The 27,099-nt window shown below is 43.4% G+C and overlaps 1 protein-coding gene across 2 annotated transcripts; it reads right to left on the minus strand.

The window, feature by feature from the left end:
• Positions 1–1,933: 1,933 nt before the first annotated feature.
• LOC126203090 (endocuticle structural glycoprotein SgAbd-8-like) lies at positions 1,934–17,392 on the minus strand. Of its 2 annotated transcripts, XM_049937334.1 has the most exons (3): positions 17,298–17,392; positions 9,189–9,325; positions 1,934–3,459 (listed from the first exon to the last, which is right to left on the minus strand). In XM_049937334.1, the coding sequence occupies exons 1-3, from the start codon at positions 17,304–17,306 to the stop codon at positions 3,189–3,191; spliced, it is 417 nt and encodes a 138-aa protein (XP_049793291.1). In that variant the 5' UTR covers positions 17,307–17,392; the 3' UTR covers positions 1,934–3,188. The 2 variants fall into 2 exon arrangements, with proteins under 2 accessions (XP_049793291.1, XP_049793290.1); XM_049937333.1 differs by lacking the exon at positions 17,298–17,392 and having other exon boundaries at positions 9,189–9,349.
• Positions 17,393–27,099: the final 9,707 nt, after the last annotated feature.

Here is a 27,099-nt window from a genome sequence, read left to right on the forward strand (position 1 = left end):
GAACACAAATCACAATGTACGAGATAAAAGCATATTTTTATTGAATTGTCTTAATAGAACAGCTTTTTGAATAGAATGATCAGTGTAGGTTATGTGATAGCTATCTTCAGATTCTACTACACAAATAAAAAGTACATAAATGGCTACTACCTTAAAAGATTAAAAACAAATGACAAAAGTTATAAGAAAAACACAATATACTTCTCATTCTCCCGCTCTGCAGGAAGTCATAACATGTAAAAATAACACGAGTCAAAACTATACACGAAAACTATACAGGAATCAAAGCGATCCTAGAGAGAGTTGATGCACGCATAACATACAAATAAAAATACATAATACTTAAAAGGAAGTTCATGTGAAAGAGCAATTCTTTAAAAAATACACATAAGAAAGCTAGATTTTTTGAAAAATGTATACCCACATGGAAAATGTATTCGTCTTCTGACTGTTTCAACTGGTCAGAATTTGGTCAGAATTTAATAAATCAAAATAAAAACTGTTTACTTAAAAAAATTGAATAACATCAATCTACGTTATTCATTTGAGTAAACATTATTTAAAAACCTTGTTTTCTTATATGCAACTAAAAACATTTTAAAGAACCACACTTTTAAATTAACTTACTTTAAATCTCTAGGATTTATTTGCGTCCTATATATAACTGACTGAAGCACGAATGGTAGTTTTGACTTGTGTTACTTTTACCTGTTACGAACTCTTGCAATGCAGCAGAATGAGAGTTATACTATGTTTTTGTTATAAGTTCTGCCATTTGTTTTTAATCCTTTGAAGTTGTTAGTAATAATATACTTCCTCTTGCAGTGTCTGAAGACGGCTATTGCATAGCCGAAACCGTTAATTCTGTTCAAATAATTGTGCAATGACTAGAATGAAATAAAAATTGTGTACATCATCATCGCTCTCCAGATGGGCATTTTCTGCCAAATTCTGTTCAAAGCATATTTTTCTGCTCAATATTTACGAGAAGTATCTACGAAAATTTCCAACGACATTCTACAGATGGTGTGAAATCATTTAGTAATAAATGGATCTGTATCTGTGTAAAGAAGTTCACGATCTGGTGTTAACCAGAAAATCCTCTTAAGGAATAAGAGGAAAAACATATTCTTAATTTGGCACTTGTGTCGAAATCCTGCCGTCGTTGCTTGCAAAATATCCAACAAGTTTTAAGTTGAAGTTTGTTACAGGGAAAGTTAAATAATAAAGAAGAAAATAATAAGGAAGAGAAATAGGGGTAAAGCAATTCTGAGGTTAAGGTCTCGTATAGTCCGTATCGCTAGACACGACAACTGTCAAAAGTCCGTTCGACGAATGTAGTTATTTCAGAGTGACTGGGTGAAACAAGTAGGTATGGAAATTAACCTGACTGGTTTTGTAATACCACTGGGTTGTTTAACGTTTTACATGTGAGCACTCGTGCTGTAATCACATATTATGTGCTTAACAGCCACAGCAGGTCCTCGTCCTGCTCAAGAAAGAACCAAGAAATGGAATCATTTAAAAAATTATAATGACTTATTTAAATAAATCCCGTTACAAACGTTCGGGAAGACTGCAGATGCCATTTTTATCAATAATTATTACCGTAGAATTTGGGCAGGTACAGCCTTTAGAGTTAGATTATGCTTACGAAAACAACTATTGCTGTAGAGGAAAATTATATGGATTTTTCAGCAGGTAGCTGTGTACTTCGACAGTTAATATTACGTCAGTAATATTCGCAGTGTTGTTAATGGCATCTTATGAGAGCTAGAGGGTGCGACTCAGTGAACTTATGACAGCTTAATCCTCAGTGATCAGAATTCACGGAAGTCTTTAAAAAACATTAAAAACTTCCTTCTGATTTTTACAAATATTGTTGCTTAATACTTCTAAGACAAGAGGGAATAAATTAAAACAAGTGTGAAAATTTGTTTAAAACTTTTTATTGTGCATACCATCGATGATACAGTAGCATATAGAATATAAAACATGAGTAATGGCATTGAAGACGGCGACTGCTTCGGTTGTCGCCACTTCTTCCGAAGCAAGGAAAGGGTAAGATTACCCAATAAAATGAATACACAATTAAATACATACAAAACATAGAAACGTGGAGCGATACGTGGCAGTATGGGAACCTGAAAATGGTCCTTTAAGTACGGTGTGTATACAAATATGCACAGTAGTCCTATTGACACGGAGACGCTACTACGGCAGCCTGTCGGCGAGACGATTTTCCTGTGACAGTAGCTGTACTGAAACGTACAGAAAGGGAAAGGTCACGTCAGCGTGACATCGAGTCTAGCCTTGGAGACGTCCGACGCCACTGGAATACGGAATTTGCGCCACGGAGACGCCCGTCCAGTTGCCAATTCCACAGGACGTTCGCGGCGATATGTTTCGTGCGAAAATGTCGGGCGTCGCGTGGAGGATTTCCATAGTGACACAGGCGACACGTCGCTGCCGGCGCGCTCTACCCGGCATGCCGATGAGTTGTGCGGGCGAGACCTTGGACATTACGGCTGTGGCTTTTGTCAATGCTGGAATCGTACTGCGGTATGGCACGGAGCCATCTAACAAGCCGCAGAACAACTTGTTATTGGACAACCTACTAGAAGGGCTACTTCTTTAATGTTCCCCAGTACCAAAACACCAACTGGGACACAACTGTCTGTCATTCCCAATACAGATGACGTTTGCTTGGAGACAAGAGCTGTTACACGCTGGTGCCCCAAAACTCTACAGTAATTTTGATTATTCTGTTTTGTTGCACAGTACTGAGTCCAAGAGATATTTACGGCTGTGGGCTTAAAGAGCGAGTTATTAGCGCGTAAGTAACACGTGCTGGGTGGTGAATCAACTGGTCTTTAGATGCTGTGAGTTTATTTTTTTTTAGATCGCCAGGCGGCCGCAAGAAGCGTCTCAATGTTTCCCCGTGCTGCTACTTTGCCTGACGAATGCGGCTTTAGACATGGAACATGCGAGAAGTCTACGCGTTACAGACTACCTAAGGAGGTGTCCTTTCGTGTTAGTGGGATGCAGTCGCATGAGTGAGGAAGTATTTATACTCGGGCGGCGACGAACTGTCTGGCAAAAGAGCGGCGCGGAGAAGCTTCACGTGTCAAGCGCTGTTCGGTCCGAAGTCGGGGGAATGTGTGTGTGTATTCGGCGTCCCGGACGGCCTACTGCTGGTTGTCCTCGGGCTGCGGCGGCTGGCTGGCGATGAAGTCGAGGGCGCGCTGGATAGCCTCAGGGATTGGTGGCGGCGTGGGCAGATGGGCTCCTTGGGGAACGAAGCCGTTCTCGTCGGCCGTGTACGTCAGCTCGATGCGGGTGCCGTCGGGCGCCGTGTAAGAGTAAGAGCCCTGCGCCGCCTGGCCCTCGGTCTCAGGGTTGCCGGCGTTCTTCAGGTAACCCTCCTCCTGGGCGCGGATCTCGTTGCCCGTCTCGTAGCTGCAACAGGGTCGACTCACATTATTCAGGCGTATTAACGATATAGTTGTGACAAGTGCAGAAATTATAGCGCAAAATTACTACCCTATATTTTTCACTGTGTGTGTGTGGGGGGGGGGGGGGGGGGGGTGTCAGATACAGACAGAGCGAATATTTGTGTTTTTAGTTGTTACCAACGCCACCACCGCCGTACTGCCAGACCACGATGCCATTTCACTTGGCCCCGCGTGTCCGTTAGCAGAACTACGCGGTGACCTTACATTAAACAAGTACGGTTGTGGCTGAGGAAACCATTTCAAGACAGTTATACACATGCCATCAAACGTTTCAGCGTGTCCTAGTGAAATATTACGATAAAAACTCACGATAGCCGATGATATATTGGTCGACTAATAGCTGCACAGAATGGTGAGTAAGAGACTCGCTTTACTCCTTTTTTAAAAGAGATCTTGTTGTAGACCGTGAGATGCATGTGAGATATTTACTTGCCAGACCAGTACTCGGTCATATAGTCCGTTGTAACTGGCATCTAGTGCAGAGGATAAACAAATGCCGGCCGGAGTGGCCGAGCCGTTCTAGGCGCTACAGTCGGGAGCCGCGCGACCACTACGGTCGTAGGTTCGAATCCTGCCTCCGGCATCGATGTTTGTCATTTCCTTAGGTTAGTAAGGTTTAAGTAGTTGTAAGTTCTAGGTGACTGATGACCTCAGAAGTTAAGTCCCATAGTGCTCAGAGCCATTTGAACCATTTTTTTTATAAACAAATAAATGAATTCGCACCGATAAGTAGTCACTGATAAACGAGGACAAGCGCAAGAAGTCGAAGAATCTTTACAGCGATGGTATGTGGTAAGGTACGACGGTAATGTACCGTATGGTTTAATGTAAAATGGACCCATTGTCACATATGGTTCATACATAAGTGCAATTTACTGCTTCCCCGAACGCTGGAATATCTTCAGTGATGTAAAGTTGCTAGAATAAACAGAACAATCGTTGATATGTACTCAGGTTTCGCATGAGATGAGGTAGGGAAGGGGTACAGAGCGAGTCCGTGTTCGCATGATCCCTTCTTAGTCTTAGCAACCACCAGCGTTTCTGCATAGAAAGCAAAGGAAGAGAATTGCTCAGCTAGTGGTGGATAATCTCGGACAAACGCTGGGAATCCAAAACTGGTAGTGAAACATCATCGTAGATGAAATTTGGTAAGACACAATGTCAACAGTGGTGTAAAGCTACAGTGCCACGGTTGCATAATGTTCTATGGGTATAATCTAACAAGGCGTAGTTTCGTGTATGGCTCATTTCAGTAACATAGCCTCTCTGCATGCATCCATGTACGTAGAAACACGAAGTTGCTAGCGACGTTGGTTTCCTAAAATGCAAAGTTTTCGCTGTCGTGACCTTTTCCCGGTTTATTAAACGAGACTCAGAACTGCTCCAACGATGAGATGTACACCATAAAATCAAATAAAAATACAGTGTCGTCAATCAAAATTAGTGCTGCGAAATAACTTTGAGAAAGCACCTACTTTATGGCAAGGTTGGCTGGAAAACCGCTAGGACAGAACTAACTGTTCCATCTGCTAAACAAACTCTTTGCACATGTAATGTGATTGTGCCAATTGGCTCGTAAAATAATTCGAAACACTCCTTCGCTTAGACTTTGTACTAAATACGAAGAACTACGTTAAAGTTTATTAATCAGAAACTGAGAGAAACGGAGTAATTATACCTTATGCTGGGATAGTTATCAAGTAAACACGATTGGTAGTTGAAACTAGCACTGCAGTCGGGAGTCAGTTCTAACCGAAATCATGAACTCAAAAACAGTCCGTTCGAGACCTTCTGTGCTGAAGAAGTAAGAAGATGTCGAGTGACAACTTCACCGTAATACAATGTCGTTAGAGAAATAAACTGTCGCGCTAATTAATGGAGCACAAGAGCGAAAAAGTTACTAGCTGCTTTATTAGCTTTCACAGGGGGCAATTAAAATGGGTTTAGATTCACAATGTCGTCATCAAATTATGCTCAGTTTGGTATATTTTCCGTAATCGCTGTGACACTCATTCGCTACGAACTCTGGATAGCTACTGAATACATGAACTGTCTTTACGTTCTTGCTGAAATGCAATGGGCTGATCTATCTAATGGATCTGGTAGTATACACCGATTTTATTGAATAAACAACTGAGTCTTTTAAGGAAAAGTTTTTTATCAAAAGTCTTCTTTTAATGATTTTCATCCAGCAGAAGTTTTAAAAATGAGAACCATTCAGTACTGCAAACTACTGAACGATTAACTGCTCGTAGGTCTTTATGACACAAATCTGACTAGAAGAAACAGATATAGTGGCTCGTGACGCAAGTACACGTGGACGTCGATGAGCAAGACTATTTCAAGGTTTACGGGTGATGCGTCACGGTTAGTGCTTAGACAAGTTGAGAATCTCAAGCGGCAAGACTTCTTATTTCCATGGCAACCATGCGTCGATACGTTTTGGTGTAAACTGTTTCTCCATTACCGCGCATATTATTGCAAAATGATCTACGTTTGATCTCATGAAGATCAAGTCCGCAGAGTTGCCTGGACTATGAGACGGGACTAACAATGACAAAATGTTATTTAATAGCACTAAAAGTACTGGAAAAATTGGCTAATCTCTACATCTAAATGAATGCTGCCATTTGGTTAGTTTTTCAGTTGGATTTGCTGTTGTTATTGCCATTCATTCCTCTTCAACGGAACAAACACCTTGACTGAGTAACTGCATTCCTAATCTCTATATACTCCCTATGAAACCTTAACAAAACACGAAGAAGCAACATTCACGGGCAGGCTTGAATAACCGAATGACGTGGAGTGGTATAAGTTCGAGAGATATTAAATCACGTAAATAATGCCAATCATCAAAGCTCCAGTATGGCATACAGAGAACGGTAAATGAACGCTGCAAATGAAATAAGTGAATTAAATAACTTAAATGACGTGCAATTATGCACCGAAATGTAAGTGACTGATGCAGCCTGGGCTGAGATTGCGACGTTAGTACAGCGACAGGTAACCGAGTGGCATCCCTGGTCTGCAGGCAACCCACCTTACGGCGGTGTCATACTGGCAGTATGAATGAGAAATGCCAAACCTTATAAGAGTTGTCTCGCTGGCTACCCTATTTGTGGAGCCTGAAATTGCTAGCTATTATACAGTTAGGTAGCTTTCCTTTAAGGAAGACTTATTAATGACATGAGGCACCGGATTTATGTTCAATACTTACAGTATAGTTTTCGTCCAATAATTACTTCTAATACTGAAACTCGTACCTCGAATTTCTCCGAAACAAGAAGGGGTGTTCCTGCTGTTAACTGTTTATCGGAGACAGATAATTCTGCTCATCTGATGACCATTTCTTTGCTTGCGACTTACTTTAAGAGACGAATTTCTTAAACCTGCCTTTTATCGGTACGTTATACATGACAAGGTAATGCTGAACATAACAAGATTCTACTCTAAGACACATCACCATTAATATAATTCCATATTCTCTGCTTGCGTAGCTTTTAGTGCAGAGCGGAAGCAGTGCAATGATCATTTTAAAAACAGCGCACAAGTTGCTTAGATCTGCAACTATTCAGTTAAGTAAAGTGGATCGATCGAATTATCTTTGAAATATATGTACTAGGAACAAACCGTTATATATCATTCACTCGCTGCGTTATTCAGAATGGAACCGGCTCTACCTGTCTTAGCAAAAGCATTCATGAAGTACGTAAGCATGGACCTGCATATTCTGAGCATTATTCAGTCCGACCTCAGCGTCGTACAGTAGACTGACAGAGCAGTATTTGAGCAGAGAGCTGACCTGCCTAAGACTTCTAATGTATTGTCTATGATGCGCCCTGTTTTTTGAAACATAAATTAGTCATGAAACCTTCATCCTTCAGAAGAATGAAAGTGAGGGGGGCGCTTTGAGTATCTAGTGAGCAGTTCACGGAAGGAATATACGACAGTTTTCCACTTACTTTTGATAATACGTTTAGCAGGGGGTTGCAGCTGTTTCTACAAGGTTCTGGCAACCTTATGTTTACCCTAAGATGTACTGTACTGTGCCTTATTGACCGTGCACCGAAATGCGAATTAACGGCGCTTCACTTGTCGGAGGAAAATGTAGACTTCACGCAGCATGGCTGGAGTCTTTACGAGCGGTAGAGCCGTTAAACGGGAGAAAGTGCGACGGGTGAACAATACGCGGAGCAGACTGACTCACCAGCTGTTCGCTGCCAGAAGCGACCTCTGCAGATGTTCTCTGACCGCTGGACTTTCTCTGGGTCACGTCTGCGCACTATCCCTTACGAACGCTGTCTGCGCAACATTGTACTCCAGCTAGCCCAACAAGTTTCGAGTCTTGTGAACCGCGCATGGAGTTACAAAGACATTAGTTATCTACGGCCTCTCCTTGTAAAGTACGTTGCACAGTAATAATGGGTACCTGCTTAATTAGCATTGAAGTTAGCCAATCAGGCTCTTGTGAACACTAATTCAAACTGCTCGCCAGAGACGGCGCCGCCAAACGTGTTATTTGTTTTGTTTCCTAAAACCGAACAATAAAACGATACAAATATTAGACGTGGGACAGTAGTTGGTATCGAACACGAGCCAAACGCTGAGCAGTCTTAATCGCTATTATCTACGCTATAAGAGCAACGTACGCTAATTGTATCTGGCGGGCCGCTTCAATTTGCGCGCGCAGCGGCCACACTAGCTAACTTCTATGCTAATTGAATCTAAAACGGCGCTACGTACTGAATTTTTTCTTAACAATTATTTTTCAGTGTAACCTACTCTGCAACAACCTTATAAGCTCTTCAGATTGTCTCTGACCACTCTGTATAAAAATAAAGTCTGTAAGAATTTATACTACAGATTGCAATTTATTTCATTTATCTTAGTGTGCAAAGTCGGCGTTAGAACATTACACATATACAGTTTAGGCGTTGCACGGTAGAACATTCCGCATATACATATTCTACAGTCATTGTATAGAATGCTCTGGAGGTTAACGCAAAAATTTATAATAAGAAATATCTAATGTCTGACGTCTAGAGGCAAATTTTAGTCGCTTGTATCGAAATGTTAGTAGGATTTAGAACTGTATATCAAGGTATGGTTAAGTATGGAGATACAGGCTTGTCCAAAACACATGCAGCCTTTGAGCAAGGCGTGGACTGGAGGGGTTTGACAACATGCACGTTAATGGTTTCCATATACCGGTTATTATCTCGTGTTTTTTTTTTTTTTTTTTTTTTTAATTCGTATGAGAATTAAATTTATACGCAAAGATTGCTCTAAATGTTCTATTGCTACGGCAATATCATAATTTTCCTCTCAGAAATTGACAGGAGAGGAATATGTGTAGAACATTGAGCCAGAGAGGGAACAAGTATAGAGGACATAGGAAAAGAGATCTGAGTGTAACTGTCATTGGAACAGAGGGAAGAGCAAAGGGATAAAACTGCAGGACGGAACTGGGTTTATGATAAATCTAAACATAGTTGGGGGGACCTTGGGTGTAAGTGCTACTCTGAGGCTCGCTGGTTTGCACTGGAGGCGAAGTTATGGTTGACGACATTAAGTTAGTCAGAATACTGATTTTTAATAATCTGTTGGTCGTGGTGCACGGTTTTTGCAACCCACCATCATAGATTAGAACATAAGATCAAAATCTACACGTACCTCCATTTGTAGGAACCGTCAAAGTTGACACCCTCGTTGACATAGCTGATGATCGGGATTGGTGACGTGTTCTGTCCGCTGGGGGCCTGTGGCCTAGCGACCACCGCCGAAACGACGACCATCATCAGGACTGCGACCTGTAATAATAAAACAGTCAACATTACTTTCCGATGACACCATAAGACACGACGAGCTGAAGATGCGTAACTCCTCTCCATGTCTAAAGAAAGCGGACAACGCAGGACACAGCAGTTCTTAGTTGTGGCTTATCTATTAGGGGAGAAAATCATTTTGCAATAAGCTTGAAATGTCAACTTTTCAGTAACAACCAAATGTGATTTCGATATTTGCACGAATAATGTCAGAAAAAGCTCTCTTACGTCTTTCAATAAATAACAAATTGAAAGTATTGTGGAGGTGAGAGTCGTAGCAGGTTGTTACCTGAATTTACGAACTACGTTATATGACATCATTACTGAATTTGTTGAGGTTATCATTCTCTCGGAATATTATTGTCATCATTCGTTGAACTCTAGCATATTGGAATTAGCTTTGATAAGGGGAAAACGTTTGCTGAGAACTCATACGTATGACTCTGTGCGAAGTTAAGGGGAAGTCTCATTGCGTAAACACAGAAGTCAACACGTATTTACGACGTGGTGTACCGCAGGGTGGGGCTCAACCCACGCGATGACACACACATTGCTGGAAGCGCCTGCAGGACACACGTGCTCCTGATGACGACACGCCCGCTCCAAGTGCTTTCTTTGGGGGCACGTGTAACGGTGAGGAGCAGACGTAAGTAGCACAAGTGATTTGCGTACTAATTGGCGAGACTGAACCGCTCGAGCGTAAAACGAATTCAGGTCGTAGCACGTGACATTGTCTCTCTACGACTGACGTTGCATTTCAGGCCTGTCTTCATTCACAACGTCGCCCACAGGATGCTTAAGATGCTGCTACGATTTCTCGCTACTGCTTCCGGGAGCAATTCCAGCGTAGCCCGAAAGGCTCCAGTTCCAACGATCGTGACCCCTCTCTTCCCACTTTCACCGATCTGCCGAGTCAGCCCCTTCGAAATAGCGTGTCCATGTTTCGGATTCAGGTACCGTAAGAATTGTTTTCCAGAGAATAAGTTCTAAGAAGCAGTTGCTCAGTACTGACAAACGTAGGTGTGTGTAAGTCTTCGTTGCTGTTCTCATTAAAATGGGAAAATTCGTCCCAAAAATTTCCAAATATCACAACCCAATCTTTATTATATTTGCACAGGCTGCTTAAAATTGCTAGAAATGGGGGCTCTGTAGCCCCTTGTATCTGCCGAACTGACTCGACCAGTGCTGAATGTTGAAATACTCAAGCATTGGGGTTGGCTTCAACGAAAGAAATAGACAATGAAATTTTAATGCATTGCCTCACAACAGCCCTGTTCGTGAAAACAAAGAAAGAAATTCCTACAAAAGCTCTATACAAGGACAATATAGCTACCTTCATCCCTTTTTACGTGTTTGGCCAGGAAAAGGTACATTTAGTACATCAATAATCCAGAGAAACTAGATAACCACGAAAATAAAACTACATATACAGGTACGGACGGAATCAAAGCTATGAGGACGCGTCCTGTCTCGTGTCTGAGTAGCTCATTCGGTAGAACACTTGGCCACAAAGGCAGAGGTGCCGAGTTCCAGTTTCTTCGCACACTCTGCTGTAGGGTGAAAGTTTCCTTCTTGATAGACACACATTGCTGTCGGAAATATACTGTTACTTCACAAAAACTATGTTCCTCCTTACCGGTCTATCCACATCACAACTCCCCACCCCCTTTCACTACTATATCCCGCCCCACTCCACCCTTCTTCCGGGCATCTAGCAGTCTGAAAATTTCTCGCATACAGCTTGCTGCCTGGATCTTTAGTAACAGTAACGAATAGTGTTCGAAAATAAGAATTTCATACATTTAATTTTTGTATACTGTACTCATTTCATATTAATGTGTCACTGACAGAATAGGAAATAAAAGTTATAGATAACTGTTAGTAACACTGAAAAAAATTGTTACCAAAAAACTGGACGCAATAATGGAACGTACCTTAATTGTTTGCTTGCTAGTTTTATTTGCCCTAATGGTACACAAGTAATTCATATCGGACGGTACGTGATTAGTAATTGGAAGCCTCTTGACTATTCACTAGTTTCGTTCTTTTCATGGCGCCTATGCAAATACTGCCGCCATTTTTAATTTTTCTAGAGTCATGTGAGAAAATATACTTCTGACGTTTTTTGACATACATCAATTTGATGATAAAGATTTCAGAATAATCTGCTTGATTACGTTTTCTCTTGTGGAAACTTAGCAATACGTCTTCTATAACAACGCAAATCTCCCCGTGACAATTTGTGTAACAGAGATGTTGCCCCGTATTCAGTGTTTCAAGTTAGGCTCTAGAGGAGCGTATGCAGTGTGCATACCCTGTCGAAATTCATCTTTTACCTCGTGTGCCTACAACCATGTCACACATGGACTCCATTCATGAGCAGGCAAAAGACATCGCAGCATATCGTAGCTCCCCATCACACCAGAAGAAGACGACAGCGTAGCTTTCGCCTTCCATCCAGGTTTCACGGTCGCTTGGCTCATTCTGGCTTGTGCGGCAGCCAAGGGGACCTCCTGAATTATGCGCGTTGGCTCGCGGTCTTGCTCTCTGCAGCCTATCGCACTTGAAATGGTGAAAGGCCCTAAACATTCGTCACCCGCCTTACCTGATTCACATCAATCGTCGATAAATTTCACTGGGTTCACGTTTAAAAGGACGAAGCGCTCTCTTCCACACTGACAGAGAACCTTAACAAAGCTATGACATTGTGACTTGATGGGCTACGAAAGTGATGGATTATATTTCTTTTGAATGCGTGTTAAACAGATTTTGCCAATGGCGTTGCCGCAGTGTTAGCCGAAGTTAATCGGTGTCGGTCTTGGCTAGCTCTTGGAAGGGTGACCGTCTGTGTCTACCGGACGCTGCTGACAAGTGGCGTGCACCCAGCCCTTGTGAGGCCAAACGCCGGGCTTCATGTGTTCATTTGTGCTTGTCCTAACAGACGTCACACCTAGTGATCAAAACAACTCGATGGATGCGATTTTTTAAATGTATTGTTAAAAGAGAAATACATATTTCAGCCACAATTGGGCACTGAATGAAATTAAATGACGACAAATGAAAATTTGAGCCGCACGGTGACTCCAACCCGGATATCCCATTTTCGCGAGCGGTCGCCTTTACTGCTTCGGCTATCCAGACATACTTACCGCTCCACCCAAATTCTCAATGTGTCGCACACTGCACATGTGGCGTCCAGCATCCATTATTGTCATTGCTTGCAGCTTTGATAATTGCCACAAGATTTGGGAAACAGTGTGCATCGGCACTGATGTTATATACTATTTTGTGTGATGTCTGTTCTGTCAGACAAGTTCAACAGAACAGATGCCATACATATGATAAACCATAATGACTTTTTTAGTTCATATTTTAACGGAATCCTCTTGGGTTGGTAAACTGGCCTCTAACGTTAGTCATATTTTTCAAACTACATTCTACTATGGCCAAAAAATTATTTCGTTTCTCAGACAGAGTAAGCAAGAAAAAAAAGCGAAGTAAACAAGTGTGTACGAATATACAGCAATAGACCGTGACGGTACTGAGATTCCCCATATCCTCTCGTTTCCTTCCCCTTTTCACTGTACTTTTTACAATTCATGTATACAATGATGACCTACATAAAAGATTCCATAATACTGAAGTCTGACGAGCAGATGTACGTTACGAAGACTATACAGCTAAGTAACAATAAATGACAGTTTAGTTTACGTTCCATGCTGCAGGATAAGCTAGTTAAGTATATTGAATAACGCAATCCTCTGCCGGTTGTTGGTAACGTTAGCGCACCATATTTCGACGGCGTGACTCAATGTCTTATTCAGCAAAGAAGACAGCGCATCACGCCGTCGAAATATCGTGCGCGAACATGTCAACATTTCGCCGGGAAAACCTGAAGAAATGCATGGTTAAATATAGCTGTGAAGAAAATGGGTTAGTCGTAACGAATCACCCAGCTCCACTTTGGATTTCTTCTTCTTCAAACTTCGTCAGTTCAGATCTTTAAGCAATTCCGTGACACTATTACGTGAGGTAAACAAAGCTGTGACTATACTTTCTGCCTCATTTGTATAGGTTCAGTTTTATTTGGTATTGATCCTATACACTTCACCTTTATTCTACGGGGTATTCCACAAGTATTTTGTAAGTAGTCTCCCTTGCATATTTTCCGCATTTTCTCAAGCAGGCAACCAATGAACGGATGTCTGAGTTTCGTGAAGTGCCCAGTTTTACGTTCCTGAAAATTTAATAACTGCTTCACCTGTAAAAAATCTGAAGATACTGTTAGTATTGGAAGTCGAATCAAACACCTTTCTGCCGTCTAGTTTCTAAACATATTTAATTTGGCTACCAGTTTCGGCGCCTTTTCGCTGTGGATACACCGGTTCCCGTGAGATCACCGAAGTTAAGCGCTGTCGGGCGTGTTCGGCACTTGGATGGGTGACCATCCAGGCTGCCATGCGCTGTTGGCATTTTTCGGTGTGCACTCAGCCTCGTGATGCCAATTGAGGAGCTACTCGACCGAATAGTTGCGGGTTCGGTCAAGAATACCATCATAACGACCGGGAGAGCGGTGTGCTGACCCCACACCCCTCCTATCCTCATCCTCCTCTGAGGATGGCGCGGCGGTCGGATGGTCCCGGTAGGCCATTCGTGGCCTGAAGACGGAGTACCAGTTTCGGCGATTGACTACGCCATCTTCAGGTCCATGAGCGTCGTGTGGGAAGGGGCCTGAAGATGGCTTAGTAAATCGCCGAAACTGGTAGCCAAATAAAATAAGTTTGGAAACCTGACGGCCGAAAGGTGTTTGATTTGACATCCAGTATCGAACAGCCGAGTCCCGCAACCATCTCTGAAAAAAATGGACATACAGAGAATATTAGTATTGTCCGCTTTGTCATTGAAATAAACAAGTATTTTTACAACTATCTGTGATTCTCAGTCCTATATGATATGCTTCGTCCTCCATATTAAGAGATCGTTAATGCAGTCAAAAATCTCGTTTGATCGTATTTTCATCTACCGACGATCTCAGCCTTCCACTCATCTTTCCGACAACAAGTGGCACAGGTGGAACAGAGGGGAACTCACAGAAGAAGCAGCAGTCGAGCGATGAAGGACGGAGTTAAGTGTCGGACGGTGCTGTAAGTCAGCATATTGCGACGCGTCCCAGTCCCCACGTAACAGCAGCAGGCGCATGCGGGAGAGATGCTATCTGGGAGGGCCCTTTTCCACCCTCTCCGCCGCATGTGCTGCCGCTTCTTGCGAGAGGAAGGCGGCTGGAGGCCCCCTCCGCCTTTCGCAAGAAGACTCGTGGCTACTTCGCACGCAATTAGCAGTCACCTGTACGCCGCTACCACACGCTCGAGCACGTGCTCCCCGGAGGCTGTTTGTTTTATAACGACTCCCGCTCCTTTTGCGCAGCTTTTCTTCCGCAGTGTAGACATCTGCCCGTACAGGCCTCTCAATCTCATTGTGAGATCCCACTGATTCTCATCATTAACCTCTTAATGTGGAAACTAAGAAATTGTTAAGATTTCTTGTCAGCGTTGCACACATGGAGATCAGCATACCACGCTGTTATGTTCAAAGCGGATGTTTCAGTAAGCATCCTAGAGCAACTCCACGCCATATAAAGTTACTGATAAGTGAACTTATACTTCGAATCTGAGAACGCCAGGACGGCCGCTGTGGCCGAGCGGTTCTAGGCGCTTCAGTCCGGAACCGTGCTGCTGCGACGGTCGCAGGTTCGAATCCTGCCTCGGGCATGGCTGTGTGATGTCTTTAGGTTAGTTAGGTTTAAGTAGTTTTAAGTCTATGGGACTGATGACCTCAGATGTTAAGTCCCATAGTGCTTAGAGCCATTTGAACCATTTGAGAACTCCAGTTGATAGACTTTTCACACTTTGAGGCCAGGAACGAATACTGTCCTACGTTCTACACCTTGAAATCTCCTAACGACTCAGCCAGTTGCTGAAGTGGGCGCTAATCTCTAAGCAGAACTGCTCTTCTCAACCCTTCTAAGTATAGAAAATATAGCAGTAAATGGAACACGGGCTCAGTTATTCCCTGTATCGTGTCACATACAAGTTGTGTCGAACTATAGCTACTGTGTTGTAGGCGGCTGCATCGCTGTCAGACCATAAAATCAAAGGTGCAGAGTTCAAACCCCTGTCGGTCAAATGTATTTTTAACTAGTTTCTTCTTTCACCTTCAGCCTTCATTTATGTGCGTGAATAGTATCACGTTGCGCTGTGTTTCGGAGTCCACGCTAAACTATACCAACCGGTGTAACTGAACTGACTGGTTAAGTCAATCGGAGGTCGGAGGAAGACAACAACATACCACTTTCAGGAGGAGCGAGCCACGTGTTTAAGCCAACATTCGGATTGCAGACACGTTTTGCTTTTGATCATAAGTGTGCCCGGTTAAGATTCCTCGCGTTGCTTTTCAGGCCACGGTAATTCAGAGCAGTTTGGAGAAATTTCGCTCCGAAAGGTCAGATGAAGTTTCGGACGCTCTTACGTCAAAGTACCCTGCAACGTTGCTAGGTGCTATAGTGCTTAAGTAAATTATAAATTTACTAGATACTGAAAATTAGGTACTTGTGTTTCTAGCCAATGGTATTAGCGCATCTCGACTGAGATTTTTAAAGGAACGGTCTTAACACACGAAACCATTTTTTTCTCTAAATAGCTTCTTTCAAGAAGTTTGTGACACGTCATAATCCAGTACTGGAATGAAATTAAACGTCAACTTATAAGGAGTAGGAGCACGTAGTCGGAGGAAGAATGCGAAAAGATGTCTCGAATAGAACAGTTTAAGAAAAATATTCGAGCAGTCAGTTCAGTAGGTGTAGGAAAATCACTAACTTCGCATCCTTAATACTCTCAGTGAAAAAATTGAGTCGGCCTGCATTGTTAGCCCACTATGAATTATAAGAAATATTCGTACTAATCAGGTGGGAACACACGGAACAGATTCTGTCAGTAGCACATTTACCACCAAATACTGATGACAGACGAGAACATTGCAGTTCTCAATGTTCGCCCAAGAACAATGACAGTCCACGAATTGTCTGTTTTGAGCTTAGACTTCCTGGTACTATCCGTTCATGTAACAAGCGATTCAGAAGTCGTATATTGTGAATATTTACTTTCCTCTGACTCACCGTGCGTTCCAATAGTATATCCTTTTTCTAAAGCGTCATCAAACAGTGATCCTTTTCCCGATTACTGAACAAGAAATAACTGGTTTTTTTTTTTTAAGTTAACGTTTCGAGATAGAATATGTTGGAAGAGGATCTTAGATCGATGTAACATGTCAAGAAGAGATAGGGTTCAAACTTTCAGCGACGAAAAATTTGCAGGAAAGCTAAATGTGGAAGACCGGGCGGAGTTTTGAACGGCTCTCCTCCCGAATGCGAGTCCAGTGCCATCCCCATACCGCGAGAGCTCTTGCAATTTGTTACCATAAAGTTCACCGGTTAATGAACCCAAGCATTTGTGCAAGACGTTCCAGTTACTGCGAAGAAAAACTGACAGGAAGTTTCCTGCAGATTTTTAAGGAATTCAATGTGTGGCGAATTACAAGGGAGCTGAAATAAGGAGACTTAAGTAATGAAAATTCGAAAGAAGTACAGGCCCTATAGAGAAGGATATTTTGCACAAAATCCTTTTTTGTATTAGGCGGCGACATACCGAACACGGAGACAACAATAAAACTGACGTTTCGACCGTCTCTGCAGCGACCCACTTCAGGACGACGAAACTGTTGTTTTATAGTTGTTTTAGTGTTTCAGAATGACCATTCCTGTTACCGAAAAGGATGTTACTCAAATTGACACTCGCCGTTGAAGACTACGCAATACATATCGGCGTTGTTCGAAGTTACTCTTAACCGGAAAGTACTGGTACGGAATGCTGAGTCGTTTCTAACACACGTCGCACATACGCACCGTCTTCATGGCTGTTGCTGCTCGTTGTGCTGTGAGGACCACTGTAGGTAGGATCACCGGATGGCGACTGATGCTGTTCCCTGCGCTTCCCCGGGTATTTATACCGTGCGGCGGGCATCCTCCGCTCCGCCCCCCACCCCACCCCCACAGCGGAGACGACGGCGGTGCGCGGGGACAGCTGCTGAAAAACGTCCCGGCACGGGCACAGTGGCTGTGGAGGGAGGCAAGCCGACTCTGGGTGGCGGCTGCTCTGCTGTGTGTGTGTGTGAGTGTGTGTGTGTGTGCGTGTGCTGCCAGCAGTCTGCGTCAGGGGTAGAGCGTGGGGAGATGAGGTCCTTTCTCCAGAGACGTGCGCATCCTTACCTCATCACCTCGTCCTCGTCGCTCTTACAGCAGTAACCATAACGGTTCTCGTCACACACGTTGGCTCCACGGGTTGTATTACTAGCAATAGTGATGTCAGAAGTATTAATAAAGAATAAAGTAGCAATTGTAGTCAGATGTGAAAGAAATACTTCCACAATCATATCGGGTAAGACGTACATCAGGGAAAAATTGTGTTGTAAATAAATGCAAGAGTGAAGGACTAATGGTATTCCCATGAAAAGTTAATATCACTTTCGTGTAATTGGTGACGTTACCGAGTTGATTACCGACGTGCCGTGCTTAGGAAACAGTGGCGGAGGGAAACAGGGTGGGTGGAAGGGGGGAGGGAGGGGGGAGAGGGAAGACACTACTAGCTGTGCGTGTATCCACAGCCCAGGTTGCGACAATCGCCAGGCTTCGGTGCGCTCACGTGTTACGCTACTGGCTGTGGAGACGATTGGGTCCACGGAGTAGCATCAGTCTGGTGCCGGAAGGCGCTGCGTTCGGGCGAACTCGGCGGCAGCGTCGATCACGATTGTGTGCCGAGCGTACGGAGGGAACTCTCTTCGTGAGCATCTACGAGCCTCCTATTACAGCGACTTCGAGGGAATGCGACTTCTAACGGCAAAGAGGGATGCGGAGGATTTCTTGAGATGCGCATCGGGACGGGACAAATTTTACGTTGTAGTTTTCGAATGCGCAATGTTCCGCCGCCATCAGGCCTTCGGTTTATGACGGTATAGCCCTAAGTTCGTGCTTAGGTCGTTCGGGTCTCCAGGTGGAATTTGATAGTCCCACGTGCTGTCGTGGCGCCTCCAGTGGTCACGAATCCGCCAGATTATCGCTGTTACCTACCTCGGTTACTGCGAATGCATTTGAGATGCTGCTACATCAGGTAAAATGTTTGGTTAGTGGAATTCTGGCAGTCAGATGGAGCCAGTTATGTCTACGCTTTCAGAAGTATGGTTCGGCATTTTCACCACAACGTGTTTGAACACTCTGCAATCACTTAACTTTTCCATATCTTCTGAGCCCTGGATGCCAACATTGAGAATCACATACTGGCAATAGTGTTTCAGTAATGTGTTGTCATACATAAGTCACCTTATCCTCCACAGATGCAATTAACTCTCTTGATCTTCCGTGCACAGTTCGGCTGATAAGCCGCTTTTTTCAAGTGGGTGTAGTCTAACAGTTAATTCCTGTCCATTTACTTCTTCATTGTATTCCTGTGGGAAAAATATCATTAATTTCAACAGTTGTGCTTCTTCGTGTCAAATTGGTTGTTTCTTCAGATCCAAATAGATACAAAACTGCTTCACAAGCTTGTATTGTAAGACACATATTGTAGCCTGGTGACAGTCACTAATTCAGGAAACTGATTTCGAGGTATCTTTTATGTACTTTGATCAAGACTTCAAACCAACTTTCCTCCACTGAGTTTGTGACAATGCAAAGCTGTAAAATGCTGTTGATAATAAATTATTAAGAGAGGGTCTCAAGATCGCATTATGCAAAGATTGGTCGGTATGTGGTCTGTACTCGACGGAAACAAAAGAATACATCTCTCTAGTAGGCGATAGTAGCATTCTGTTCCCAAACTAGTGTCAACTGCGTTAATCCATATGACTAATGCGACTACTCATTTTGGTGCTGCACCGTGATGTAAAACAGCTCCTTTTATTCTCACTGGTATCAGAAGCAGGCGTACATATTTTTATAAGTAAATTTGCTGATGCCTCGTTTTCGGTTCTAACAATAAATGAACGAAACTGTGATCTCTAAAGTGAGCAAAGGACGGAAATGATGAAGGTAGTATGCTAACATCATGGTGAGCTGATTAATGTCGTACTGCACAGTGAAGGAAAATTAATACAATAATGTATCATTCCGGGCTTCAGATTAAGTATCAGAGGCACTCAAATGAAATCGATAGAGATTGAAGAAAGTAAGTAAACTGTTTACTATTTCAAAAGTATTCGCCGCTGTTCCCCACCGTGTGACAACATGGTTAATGCCTTCGTGGAAAAATGGTTGTGATTGCTTACGGAACCGTGATTGTACCAAGGCTCTCACATCTTTGTCCAAAGCAAGTCAACGCATGGCTTTCATCAGGGCTCCAAAAACAATGAAATCTCATGGAGTGAGATCGGGCATCAGTTGACGATGTATAAGGGCTTCCCAACGAAACGTCTGCCGCCTAGTCGAGACAACTGTGGCAACATGTGGACGTACATAGATGTTCCAAGGTTGTTTCGACTATGCAGCAGAAGCTACGCTGTGAAGTCGACACCCTCTTCACAGGTCCGGTCTCTCACCATGTAATTTACAGATTGTGGAAGCCCTGAGAAAAGACATTCGTGGCCACCGATTTTCCTCAAAGAGGCGCACGTCTGGGTACAGCCATTTTTCTACGATGGTTCAAATGGTTCAAATGGCTCTGAGCACTATGGGACTCAACTGCTGTGGTCATCAGTCCCCTAGAACTTAGAACTACTTAAACATAACTAACCTAAGGACATCACACACATCCATGCCCGAGGCAGGATTCGAACCTGCGACCGTAGCAGTCGCGCCGTTCCGGACTGAGCGCCTAGAACCGCTAGACCACCGCGGCCGGCTTCTACGATGGGATTGACCACTTCGTCTCATGGTGGGGTAAATTTATTAAAAATTACGACGATTACTTTCGTAATATACAGTTTACTTACTTTATTTCCATCTGTGTCGTTTTCATTTGACTGACCCTTATAGTTAAGCACAGATACAAAGGTCGAAAAGCTGACTGGGAAAACTCCGCTACTTCACCATGTAGCTCTTGTTCAACTGATCTCTAGTAATGATAAGGGGAAGTATTGTCAGGATATGTCAAAGGATTTCGTAATCGACTGTACATTTCGTTTGCATCGTGCACGACGTATTCCTTGACAGTATTCGACACTGCGTTTCGACCGCTAAAGTACTTTGTCATACCAACATAAATGATGTTTTTTCTCCTTTTAAATCTGTTGTAACCGAATTAAGTTACTGAAACGAGACTTTCGGCAAATGAATGGTAGACCACAAAGTGTGATACGAATCAGCTGTTGCACTGGAACCACCCCCAATCTTTTTGCTGCTAAATTTAACAACGAAGGCTGGTATGAGTCTCCCTCTTATCACTGCTCATAACGATTCCTGCCACCGTGGTACACAAATTCAGCAGATTTATGAGATTATTAATTTAGAGTGATCCGCTTCAGTACACTAATATTGATTAAAATCACGACCGGTTTCGGGATTTTAAAAATCCCATCTTCAGGTGCATGAAATTATTGTAATGGTAATACATAACAAGCAGTCGTGCCAGTCAGTGGAAGATTCCCAATCCGCTTTTGGTTGGCGTTCCCGAGGCGGGAAGTTTTCGTCAACATGCACTGAATGGAGCTCTCACACTTACTGGCCCGACAGCATGTGATGTGTTACCAAACACAATAATTTCATACACTGGAAGAAGTGGTTTTAAAATCACGAAACCGCTCGTGGTTAGAATAAATATTAGTGCAACTGAAGCCGATCTGTCTAAATAAATTATCATGTCTCTCATTTGCGGATGTCCTACATGCTTAATCTTGTGCAAATTTCTAAGAGTATTTAGCAAGTAGTTTCAGACCCAACATTATGAGCACATCGTTCTCGTGGTATTTTCGTCATCTTTCGAATGCCAACGAAAAGAAAGTTTGCTGTTGCAGTTTAAAAGCCAAGGTCACGAATAAAAATGAAATGAACAGTTGAAATCGCATATTTAGTCTTGTTAACCTGGGGATAATCGGTTTGGTTTAAAACACCCACCATCAGAGGAAGAATACGAAAAACCCATTAGGTGTTCTCAGAGCAATAGAAGACAATACCTTGTGGCATTACATAGCAGCTCCGGGGCACGTTCTTCATGTACTCTGAATCCTTAGCCTTTGTTGATTATTATAACCAAAAGCGATTACCTCCAGTAGAACGAAAAGACATAACGATATGGACTGTTACTTTTTGTTTTGATACCAAGTACAATTGCTGAAGCTCCTGCATTATGCTGCAAATTGTTATTTCGCTGTAGATATTGAACACTCATTTAAATCTTTTGGACATGACAGGTTAAATCATCGCGCTGACACGGTATATCCTCAAACACTACTTTAACGTTTTTGCACAGCCTGCGAAAAACAGGTGTCCAGTTCGGATAGAAGTTTAAACACGTCAAACGGTAAAGGGAGGATTTCGCTAATGAACGCAAAAAACAAGTGATGATGCACCTCGTTTGCTTGCAGCACTGGAGAGGTTGGTGGTCTGCGGAGAACGAGAGGCAGGTCCGTTTCCCCGCGACAAACACCGCAGCCGTGGCTGGCAGTGGACCAGACCGAGCAAGGCCGGCCTGTACTCTAGAAAACCGTCACACGCGCCGCTGGGGCAGCCGCCAACAACGTCTCGCACGCGCATGCGCAAAGCCACAAGTGGTGATGCCCGCCGCTGCCAGGGTGCGTGACCGTTTAGAGTCCCGCCACTCCCACTACCTGCTCTACAACCGTATTCATTCTCCGTGCGTCCCACAACACGATGAATTAATGTCTGGCGTACACCACCAGCACCCCTCCCCCCTACCCCCCCCCCCCCCCACCACCCCGCCCGTCTAGGAATGAGGAATGAACTGCCGTGCTCCGGTAACTAAGTTATTCGAGGTGTTCATAATAAATTCCACTTACGAAGAAGAAGTTGTGTAGGTAATGTATAAGTTTGCAACGCACAACAGAGGACCAACCACTGCCTCGTACATGAACAAATGTGTAAGACGTTGTGTCCTAATATCACTCGTTTCCTGGCTTTATCATCGAGATCAGTGTTCATCGTGAATAGAAGTAATTACATTAGCAGTCCAATATTTAATATTATAACACTGTTCAACGGTAACTACCGAACTGGAGGGAGACCATCGTTGAAAGAAGAGACACCGACCGCGTACCGTGAATCGCCAGTATAGAATTTTATGTGAGCAGTTCCTAGGTAAAAATCTGTTGATGTCGGTAGTAAATGTAAAATTATCTTGCTCTTTTACAGGATCAGAAGAATGTCTCGAGTAGGTCTAGAGGTACAGTGCGTTAACAGATTTGTATCCTAAGATTTATTGAAAGGAATCAGTATCAACCGTCAGTGATTGAATCGGGTTTGTTTATGGTAGAGTAAAAAAACTTCCTTACCGTCTGTAATACCGTAGTGTCTTACGATAAAAAAAATTGACTGATACCCGCCTCTGTTACAATGTGAACATCAACGCAACACACGTCTACGGATTTTTGCAAGAAAGTCTCGTAATACCTGTCTTGATCCAAGCAGGATGGTTCTAATAAAGGTCAGTTAATATAAGATATTTTTATTTTACATACAAAATATTAATCGCTGTGCTGTTTCCGTCTGCACTTCGGTGTTACTGGACTGGTTTATAGGTTTCAGAGTGTGATCGCGGAGGGATGCAGTTGTCCCATCAGCATCAATGTCGTTCCACACACCTCATTGGATGTGCGGAAGGAATCCTGGACGATAAAGACCGGTGAAAATCAAGTATTTCGAGATTAAAGTGTTGGTACACAATTAAACTTCACCTAAACATCGAGGGTAACACTACGAAATAGTCTAATGTGGCGACTGAAATCCATAACAAGAGAGCTAATAGCATATTGGGTTTCCAGAATTCCGATACTGAACAGAGTGGCTGTTAAGAATCAATCTATGCAACATTATGAGTTCTGCTCCATTGTTTGGACACTCTGCCAATTCGGCCTGGTGGAACATGTTCAAGGGTTTATGGAAAGCATAGGATAGTGTGACAATGATGTCCATAGAATTGTAAATAGTAATCACAGGAGAGAAAGGTGACGTAGTTCTCGCTAAACCATCCTGTCTAAATTTAGAGAAGCGGAGTTTGAGACAGGTTGTACAAATATTCTACCACCTCCATCGTATATCTTGCGTAAAGATATGAAAACAGAGACAAATCGTGAAGGTTACATGGTGTACGGTCTCATTTTCTTCTCGCCATACAGGGTCACATAGTTTTGCACACTGTCTAAGATAGAATTAAGGAATGAAAGAACATATTTTTGAATAGCATACCTATTTACTAGGTTAAGTCCTACGGATGGAAGGAAGCCTTGCCTTTGTGTGACCTTAGAACAACCCGTCAAGCCATTAGAAAAGGAACTATTGCTTAAAGTGGCATTTCCTGCGTACGAAAGCACGGTACATTAAAAAGTTTCGTTGATAACTAGAAAAATGTCGTACAGAGAAGCAGGAATTGAACTCTGGAGCGTACCTAAGAGTCGTGAGTTGACATTTAGTCGCTAGGTCACGAAGCCAAGTGCTAACGCTTCGGAACGCGAAGGCATACACAAGTAAGCTAGGAAGCGCAAATACATTCGCACAGCATGTTTTCACTACTTGCTTGCGAAACTCTGCAGTGGTATCTGATTCAGAGTAGTTAGAACTTTTGTAGTATCCTGTGACGTAAGAGCTTGCTGAGTGTTCAACAGTACAGAATTGAAAAATGTAAGTGACATGAAAATGTCAGCAGGAGCCGACGGTACAAACAACTGTCTGAAGGTGAGTAGCAACTAAGTTTCTGTCATAAGGACACTAAATGGCTGTAGGTACTGCGACGCTGCCGCTGTTGCCTGTACCAGTAGCTCAGTGACGTGACTGTCCTGCGAGCCTGCACTACCTTCTACTTCGGTATAGAAACTCGGCACGTTAAATTTATTTTTTCGGAGAGTGGAAACCAATTTATGATGTCAAATCCTACATTGCAGCAAGATGGTGTGCATTATAAATATTTGTTGTCATTAGCGTGAAACTGTATTGACTAAGTTCGGCTACGTCTCTACATGATCTTTTGTTTTTCGGCGGACGTTAAAACATGCTATTAAGGCAGCAATGACAGAAAGAATATTACTTCTAGTACTACTACTATCGTGTAGCATTACTGAACATAGTACAGAACTAAGTGTAATTGTAAAAAAGATGTGCTGATCACCGAGCTGGATTCCACGAGCACTCCGCGTACATTGATTTGTTGTCACATAGTTTGAAACCGCTTTCAAACCTTCCTAATCTTATTGATAGAACTGGGAAGAAAATGATAAGCATAATGATTGAAAGATGGGTACAGCCTATTTCCGATAGGTGGTTGAGGGATCTGCTCGACGCACCGTGTTCACATTTGAAAATTCTCGTTGCTATGTTAGTAATTTTAGTTTTTTCCTTTATTTTGTTTCCTCTACTTCTCTCATCGAGAAAATAGTAAACCACACTACTGGCCATTAAAATTGCGTGTACAGGTACAGTTGCCAATGCAGCGTCAACACGATACCACGGTTCATCAAGAGTAGTGACTGGCGTATTGTGACGAGCCAGTTGCTCGGCCACCATTGACCAGACGTTTTCAATTGGTGAGAGATCTGGAAAATGTGCTGGCCACCGCAGCAGTCTTACATTTTCTGTATCCAGAAATGCCCGTACAGGACCTGCAACATGCGGTCGTGCATTATCGTGCAGAAATATAGGGTTTCACAGGGTTCGAATGAAGGGTAGAGCCACGGGTCATAACGCATCTGAAATGTAACGTCCACTGTTCAAAGTGCCGTCAGTGCGAACAACAGGTGACCGAGACATGAAACCAGGGGTTCCCCATACCATCATGCCAGGTGATACGTCAGTTTGGCGATGGCGAATACACGCTTCCAATGCCCGTTCACCGCGATGTCGCCAAACACGGATACGGCCATCATGATGCCGTATACAGAACCTGGATTCATCCGAAAATATGACGTTTTGCCATTCGTGCACCCAGGTTAGTCGTTGAGTACACCATCGTAGGCGCTCCTGTCTGTGATGCAGCGTCAAGGCTAACCGCAGCCACGGTCTCCGAGGTGATACTCCATGCTGCTGCAAACGTCGTCGAACTTTTGGTGCAGTTGGTTGTTTTGCAAAAGTCCCCATCTGTTGACTCAGGGACCGAGACGTGGCTGCACGGTCCGTTACAGCCATGCGGATAAGTTGCCTGTTATCTCGACTGCTAGTGATACGAGACCGTTGTGATCCAGCACGGCGTTCCGTATTACTCTCCTGAACCCACCGATTCCATATTCTGATAAACAGTCATTGGATCTCGATCAACGCGAGCAGCAATGTCGCGATAATATAAACCGCAATCGCGATAGGCTACAATCCGACCTTTATCAAAGTCGGAAACATGATGATACGCATTTCTCCTCCTTACACGAGGCATCTCAACAACGTTTCACCAGGCAACGCCGGTCAACTGCTGTTCGTGTATGAGAAATCGATTGGAAACTTTCCTCATGTCAGCACGTTGCAGGTGTCGCCACCGGCGCCAACATTGTGTGAATGCTCTGAAAAGCTAATGATTTGCATATCACAGCATCTTCATCCTGTCGGTTAAATTTCGCGTCTGTAGCACGTCATCTTCGTGGTGTAGCAATTTTAATGGCCAGTAGTGTACAAGCATATGAATTACAATATTGGCGTTAAAACTCATTTTTTTCATATCCCGCTAGTTAACTACGAGGGGACATCAGTAATTAAGGTACAGATTATTATGGCCCGCCAATTAACTTTTATTGAAGAAAAGAAGGAAGACTGGAGTTCAGCGTCTCGCCGATATGAAGGTCATTAGACGGAGCACAAGCTCAGATTGTTTAGAGGATGGGCAAGAAAAGCGACCGTGGCCTTTTAGAGGACATATCCCGTCATTTGCCTTGAGCGATTTAGGGAAATCACGGAAAACCTAAACCTGGATGACCGGTCGTGGATTTCAGCCTCCATCCTCCCGGCTGAGTGTCCAGTGTGCTAACTACTGTGCCACCTCGCTCGATAATTTTTGTCGAATGTTGCACCATACTTCAAAGGGACACAAATTCCTGACACTATATTTAGCATATTCGTCAAGTCACTGTAAACAACGGTCGAAGCGCTCTACCATTCGTTCAGTTCTTCGAACATAGAAACCCGGTTCTTGGTCGGGGAGCCCATCCCAAAACAGCTGAGTGGGCGTCTTTTCTCCCGAATGTTCTTTCAGCTTGACGAAAATACGGAAACAGCATGGTGCAAGATCTGAGCTTTACCACCAGCATCACCAACGTCTACGCAGTTTTGTTTCATACATCGCGAGAATGTGTCGGCGAAGATGTGTGCCATTTGGACGTTTCCCACACATAAATCGCACTGTCAGGCACGCTGCAGCTATGGAGTACGTTTCCAGTTGCTGCGCCACTTCAGTCCCTTTTATTCTCAAGATATAAGACGCTATAAAGACGGATTGTCACACTGACTGGTAAGTCCCTCAGATCACATAGTAAGTCTGTGCTACAGCTATCGAAATAAGCAAAGGAGGTTT

This window comes from Schistocerca nitens, chromosome 9 (assembly GCF_023898315.1).
Source record: "Schistocerca nitens isolate TAMUIC-IGC-003100 chromosome 9, iqSchNite1.1, whole genome shotgun sequence".
NCBI classification, from domain to species: Eukaryota; Metazoa; Arthropoda; class Insecta; order Orthoptera; family Acrididae; genus Schistocerca; species Schistocerca nitens.